The 7,554-nt window shown below is 35.8% G+C and overlaps 1 protein-coding gene across 1 annotated transcript in view; it reads right to left on the reverse strand.

Annotated features, from left to right (window-relative positions):
* The window catches only part of LOC140162574 (uncharacterized), a 30,621-nt gene extending 29,623 nt beyond the window's left edge, over window positions 1-998 (reverse strand). The window contains exon 1 of the mRNA XM_072185837.1: window positions 791-998. Coding sequence (XP_072041938.1) covers window positions 791-841 — 51 coding nt within the window. The 5' untranslated portion in view covers window positions 842-998. The remainder of the gene's footprint in view (window positions 1-790) is intronic.
* Between the last annotated feature and the right edge of the window lie 6,556 nt (window positions 999-7,554).

Raw genomic sequence — 7,554 nt, forward strand, 5'->3', positions numbered from 1 at the left:
TTTGCATTTTTCTCAAAAACTAATAACACACTGCCGGTAACAAAAGTGATGTATATATTATAGGGGCAAGGAATCCAATTACTACACTGGAATTTCAGTGACCCAAGACAAGCGGTTCGTTATTTATGATAAGGTACCGCTAGGATGTACCTCATTTCTTATCATGTATACTGAACTGCTTGTCTTGAGTCACTGAAATTTCAGTGTAGTATAATTGATTCCTTGCCCCAATAATATACATAACTTTTGTTACCAGTGTGTTATTATTTTTGAGAAAATGCAAAAATTGTCACAAATTTATCACATGGGTGTAGTACCCCCTTAATCAAGCAGTCCGAATTTTGAGCCATACAAGTTTACATTCCAGCAGTGTGGGCACACCTGACGTTGAAATCACGTTGAAACTTCGACGTAAAAACCAGGTTGAATTCAATTTCATGTTGTATTTTCAAATGGACTTCAACCTAATTTCAAACCTCCTTATTTTTTGCATTGAAAGTTGGTTGAAATCAGGTTAAAATTTAAATGTTTTTTTAAATTTTTATCAACGGTCGTTGAAATTTCAACCCGATTTCAACTAAACCTCCAGGTTGAAATCATGTTGAAATCAGCTTAGGTTGAAACTTCAACGTTGGATCAACGTTTATTCAACGTCGAAATCCTAACCTGTGCCCACTGGGATGGTGAACTATTAGTTTAAAAGTCACGAAATGTAAGCTTTTAGCTTACATGTTACTCACACAGCTCACTCAGTTCATGATCACTATCTATGAGTATGAGTTCAACTTACTTGATCAAGTTGATGACGTGCTGACTCTTTATGTTTACGTCTATGTGTCATCTTGATAAGATTTATAAATGACCAGTCTGTACGTTTAGGGGATCCAACCTTTTTTTCTGTTATTTTTCAACCAATTTTGTTCGATTTTATAAACAACGGTTTCGAGATTTCAAGTTGGCCGGTAGTCTTATTTACAGCCCTGGTGACAATTAGCCGGATAGAGAAAGCCGGTAGTAACAACCGCCACCTATACTTCCTTACTAAAGGGGTGGGTGACGAGGGAGAAATTTGGAGTTGACACATTGAAAAAAAGAATACCGAAGAATAAAAAGAACAAATAAAAACTAAAAGCGGGAACTAAAGACCAATTGAATAGGCGCAAGGCCTACTTTATAGACTGGTTCTATTTTGGAAATATCATGTTATATCCGGCAAGTTTGAGTAATGATTTGGCAACCAGCTAATCTGCACTTTTAGGGGAGGGATGGATGTAACAGATTTTGCATTTTTGAGTGTAACTGGCGCTTGACAGGTAGCAGGTTATTAAATTTGCATAAATTAGAGAGATTCGGGTCTTATCTTAATATCCAAGCAGGTTTTATATGCCTAAAACAGGTACTTCTGAATACAAAATACTTCAGCAGGAGCTAGCAGGCGATTGTCCCCAGGGTAAGGGGCAATTGTTACACATCTCTGGGTCAAGAAAACATAATGTAGGGCCCCTATATTTTGAAAATCGGGGTCAGTTGTAACAATCTAAAATTCAGTGGAGATAAAAATATTGTTTATTTTCAAATTAGGCCTATGGTAGGCCTACTTTGGTAAGGAAAATGGGCATTTGATGCATTGTGGGATAGAAAATTAACACATTCTGTCTCCTTTTCTCCTCATTTCAGATAAAAATAGGTGTTACAATTGACCCTGTTACAACCGTCCCCAACCCAGGTTGCCATCTTTAATGCGAAATTTTGCACACTAATTAGATTACATGTTCAAAACTTTGTTAACAATAGTGATTGACCCATTATTTTTTCCAAATATATACCATTATTAAAAAAAAAATAGTTAAAAGGGCATTTCGTGAGCCACAGCATCATCCCCCACTTTTCTAAAAAAATTGCGATTTTTATATCACTGGAAACCTCTGGCTGCATAATTTTATCCACAAAAAAATTTCTTGCAGATTAATTTTTTTAGCAAAGATATCGTGAAATTTGAATTTCGTTCTGGTATACCAGAACGAAATTACAACACATTGTCTATGGAGCAGGGTAATACACATAATCTTGCATAACTCGCAAACGCAAAAAGTGCCCCGTGTTACAATTGTCCCCGGTCTCCCCTACTGGCCCATCGTATAGGGGGCAAAAATTAATTTGATTCCAATAACACTTTCAAACATGTCAAATTATGCGTCTGGCCCCACAGATTCCAGTTAATGTAAAGTTTGTGCGTGTAGGACCTATAGATGAGGTACAAAAGGTCGTCAGAGATTGGAGAGCTTGTCGTGTATGAGGACAATGGGGTGGGGTTCCTTAAAAGTTTAGGCAAATTGTTTTCCTAGCTTTAGATGTTTCGGAAAAAGAATAGTTTGCACTATCTGCAATGTCTAGTTTATATCATGTTACACAGGAAAAAGGTTAACGATAGAGGCACAGCTTCAATTTATAGCATCTATCTCATGAACTTTACATAGCAGATAGGCCTAGTTTAAACTATTCTTTTCCTGAATGAACCTGAACAGTTTGCATCCATTACGAAAATTGGAGCAATTACCCCTGTACAGCCTACAACAGTGAAAGACCTTTAGGGGGCTGTCATTTTCTTCGGAAGGGGTGGGTGGGTCATGAATATACTGGGGGGGGGGGGCATAAAACCTTTAGACAAAATATAGGGGGGGGGGGATAATTTTTTAACACCCAAAATAGGGGGGTTATTTAATTATTAATTGGCTGGTGACTAAATTTTTGCGCACGCAGTGTGCATTTTTTAATTTAACAATCAAAATGTGCGCATAATCTTTCGTTATAAAATGTAAAATTTTTGGCAGCCAAGTGGTTTCACTTTTTGGTCGCCGTCCGTTATCCATGTATGGAATTCAGTGGGTATAGCAGGTCTCCAAAAGTTTTGCACCATTTAACCTTTGTCCCCACCCTCTGACCAGGGAATGCCAAGGTATTTTTACTTCCCCTATAGACATCGACGTGACTGCTCTGCATTCCCCCTTTTTTTTGATAAACACTTCATACCTTTCCATGCATAAAACATAATACATCTCCAGTGACTGCCCTGCCCAGAGAAAAGAGGTTCATGGATGGCTGAGCTGTTGGATCAGAACAGGATTGCCTTTCCATGGTCAGAGGGAGGGGATGATAAATTAAAGTGATCTACTACAGTAGACTACTATAGACACAGACCAATAGGGTCAATTGATTGGTCCGATAGAAAATTTTCAAAACTTTTCATTACTTCATTCATAGTCTTGAATCTTGTGAACGGGGATAAAACATAGATGGCAAAGAGTAAAATGTCATTAAATATGGGACAAAAAATTACAAATGCGGATGAAAATTAGGCTCTGTCTCCCCATACTAAAAGTATAAAAGGCTAGCTCCCCTCCTAGCCTCATACTGTCTTCAACACTAACCATATCCACGTGCATATCCACCCATAGAATCCCGTCTATTGAGCATCACTCACTTCATGACATAATATAACACTAGACACATTTCATATATGTTGTATATTTTTTATTACCTATAAGTTACAATAACACTAGCAAATTGATCAAGAAAATTGTTATTTTGATGGAAAATAAAATAAATTCAAGTTTATAGTATACTTATGTTTTTGAACTTATTTTACATACCAAAAAGAATCAATAATACTTATATTTTTTTTACATGTTTACATGTAGTGTTAACATCAGGTAATGGAGTACATTTTGTACCTTCTTTTACTCATGCATCCACCAGCTCCACTTGACACCTGCACTCCTCTCTCTGAAGTTGAACTGGTGGGTGTATAGAGAATAAACGATAGGAATTTTTATTTTGCCTATCCTCTACCGTGTGATAGACGACAGGCAGGTCCAATATTTTTATCGTAGTGGATACCGGCGACGACAGGCAGGTCCAATATTTTGAGTAGTGGATGCCGGCGCAGCCGGTATCCACTACGATAAAAATATTGGACCTGCCTGTCGCTCATCATCAGGTAGAGGATAGGCAAAATAAAAATTCCTATCGCTTATTCTCAGTCATTCTTAGTCAGTTAAATATTGTTTTAATAACTGTAAACAATTTTGTTAAAGCAAAAACTAAGTTACCGTCATAAAAACTCCCCTCATTATAAAATGAACGAAACTTGTTTACAACTTCACGTATTCTGTTGCGCGTACTGCTAGCACGTCGCGTATTCCGCACTAGTCTCACGCATTACAGCGCAATACATACGCCAAGCACCTCTACAAGCGTGTAAGGCATTATCAAGACGCATGATGACGTGGGGTCGCTCTGGCCTGATAAACGGCACCAAATCTTGCGATTGTCCAATCAAAAATGTGTCTACGAACTAGACCACTCCCACTGACTAAGAATGAGTATTAAAAGTAGATGAATGTTTAGTGTCCCAAGGGATTGCAAAATTCACACATAGAAAATAAGTATTTTAGAAATATTCTACACCATCACCTAAAAAATGAAAATGGAAATATAAGTGCAAAGAAATTATGCTCGTTTTCATTCAATTGCAATCCCAAACCAGACCTTTTTTGCTCACTATGGCTTTGCTTTTTAAACAATCATAGGATGAGCGATTTGTATTTGTACACAAATCTTAGGCCCGACCGGCGGCCACAGGAGGAACTGTTGTATTTCAACTTGAATATCATATCATACACATGCTTTCATAAAGTACCCTACGCGAGTATTTCACTCTATGGTCTGTCTCATCTCAAGTTGAGAGCAAATCCATGCTGCATTTCGAGCGGCAGATTTGAATTGCGCATACTAACCCAATCACACGGACACACATGTAGAAAGGCAATTTGTCCGTACGCTGGTGACGCAACCGCGTATACATGCCAATTTGAATCACGGTGTTACTCTAAACTTAAGAGACATACTATAGTGTAAAACCATCCTAATTAAGACCCTGTGTGCTTGTTTTCATACCTTTTAACCCACTTCTAAAATTTCATGAAAAATATCACTACAGATACCCCAGCAATGTTGGCAGGTCCTTAATTATGTTAGATGGTTCAGTGTGTAGCTCACCAAAAATTCATGAAATATCAGGTTACCTCCCCTGACAGCTATCCTGAACTTACTTGGGAGAGATATGTTTAGCTCTACACATTTTTGAAACGCTAGACCTGCTAAACCAAGTGATTGACAATTTTTTTAAAAATAAGGCACTTAGACCATTGCAACATTATTTACATGAATCAATAAACATGACAACACATGTAATAGCAGGGCCTGCACTGGATCCAAGTTCATGTCTTTTCTCTCAAGACTTTTTGAGAGGGATAGGGATGCAATGGACCACTGGAGGTTTTTCTAGCACTAACCCTGCATAAAATATACACTGATTTCCATTTAGTAGAATGCCCCAATACAAGAAAAATGCCCAGGGGGCCACTTATATGCTTTTATGTGTTGTCATCATCAAGCAGGCCCTCAAATTTCACACCCTAAACACTGACCTGGAGCATCACCTTTTCAATTTGACTAAAATTTCGCTAAAAGCATGAAATAGCTACCCTATTCGTGGTCGGACCGCGACTATGCTTGAAAAAAGTACCCTTTCCTGTGGATCACTGGATTTCTGCTCGGTGATGACAACACATATGTATTGAGTGCCCCCCTCCCCAGGGAAAAATGTGTTGAAACATAAATGAGAGAAAGAGAGAAAAAAACACCCGTTTTATAAAAACCTCCAAATACAATGAATGTACACAATATTAGCCATGTATATAATCAGTATATCATTGTTCTTGTTCAATAACTTTTTTCAAATAAAATAATTTACCATTTTCAAAACAAACACAAATTAATGTGTTCAATTAGTGCCGTCATCGACATGCCTTATGTTGACATAATGTCGACATCGGCACATATCCCGACATGTCGACATCAAAAAAAAAATTCCTAAAAAAAAATTTTTTATTTTATTTATAATTTTCAAAAAATATTTTTGGCCAGAAAAGCAAGTTATAGGCCCAAAATTACTTGTTATTCAAGGTTGGAAACCAGAGAAATACTGCTACTTTTACAAAGTTGAATAAATTACTAAATACTGTATATTTTGATTACCTTTGCTTCTATTGAACAGTCAGGGACACATTGAATTAGTATGCATTGCTAGCTGTTCAATAGAAGCAAAGGTAATCAATTAAAATATACAACTGTATCCAACTTTGTAAAAAAAAAAATTGGCATTTTTGTTTGTTTTGAGTAGCAGTATTTCTCTGGTTTCCAACCTTGAATAACAAGTCATTTTTTATTTTTTTTAGAATTTTTTTTTATGTCGACACACTGTCGACGTCGGTATACGAATTATATCGACATGTCGACATTAAAAAACGGTGCCGACGACAGCACTATGTTCAATACAATGTGATGACATGAGGACGATGCAAATACATAATCATCTATCATTACTCACTTAATAAACTTATTATAAAAGGCCCATTCAGTGATTTGCTCATCCGGATGGACCATCATAAAAAATCATCCAAAATTTAGATTTTGGTAGTTTGTCATTGTCATAGATGTGTTAACATAGCCTGCTGGTAGTCCAGTCGAAAGCTGTGTATTTTTAAAGACAAAATAAGACATTTACAAATGAATCTGTAATTTATATGCTGTGCAGTATAATATAAATTACATATGGATCTGTAATTTATACCTATATACTGACAGTATATAGCTACATGTATAATGTTTTTGAATGGGGCTTGAACTTCGTCGATACAGCTGTTTTTGTTTTTTTTGCCACATATTTCATTTCAAAAATACCAAATGACAATTTGAATGACTTATCCTTCACTTTTTTTAATTAAAAGCAATTTATAAAGAATTATATTTTTTTTACACTTGAGCTGAGATCACTGAATTTGTCTATTAAGTTTTCTAATTTTATGATTCAATCAACCATATTTTTGGTAAATTACTTTGTACAGAAAATATGAGTTAGTAGTCTTTTTGACTTAATGTGTTGCAGAAGCGCGCCAATGAGGCATTTGCTGCAGATACCAATTTGTTGCGCTAACATCCACAACAATTATTTTTCATAAATATATAGTTATATTTCTTATTTTAAATATACTTTTCAATAAATCTCAAATTATATATTTTTGGTCAATTTTTACAAATACTTGATTGTGACAAAAGTATATACATACAAAATACTGTTCATATTAAAGCAAGGCATATGGACTTAAGGAAAGACAGAGATATTGAAGACATAAATAAGGCAGATATTTTAGTCAAACATATTGGCAAAGAAAACTGAATACTTGAAATAATTTCAACCTGTTGTTTAGTTTCATATGAATGGTTTCTCCTAAATAATACACTGTAGTTCAATACATTTTTGTATTATATTGTTAAACATTTGCTTAGTGAAAGTGTACCCCATCTCAAATAGCTCCCAGGTGTCATTTTTTGCTGAACCATGAAATGGTATCAGCCTATAAGTGTGAATGTTACTAGCTTACTTACTAGCTTACTTACTAGCTTACTTACTAGCTTACTAACTAACCATTT

This window comes from Amphiura filiformis, chromosome 1 (assembly GCF_039555335.1).
Source record: "Amphiura filiformis chromosome 1, Afil_fr2py, whole genome shotgun sequence".
NCBI lineage: Eukaryota > Metazoa > Echinodermata > Ophiuroidea > Amphilepidida > Amphiuridae > Amphiura > Amphiura filiformis.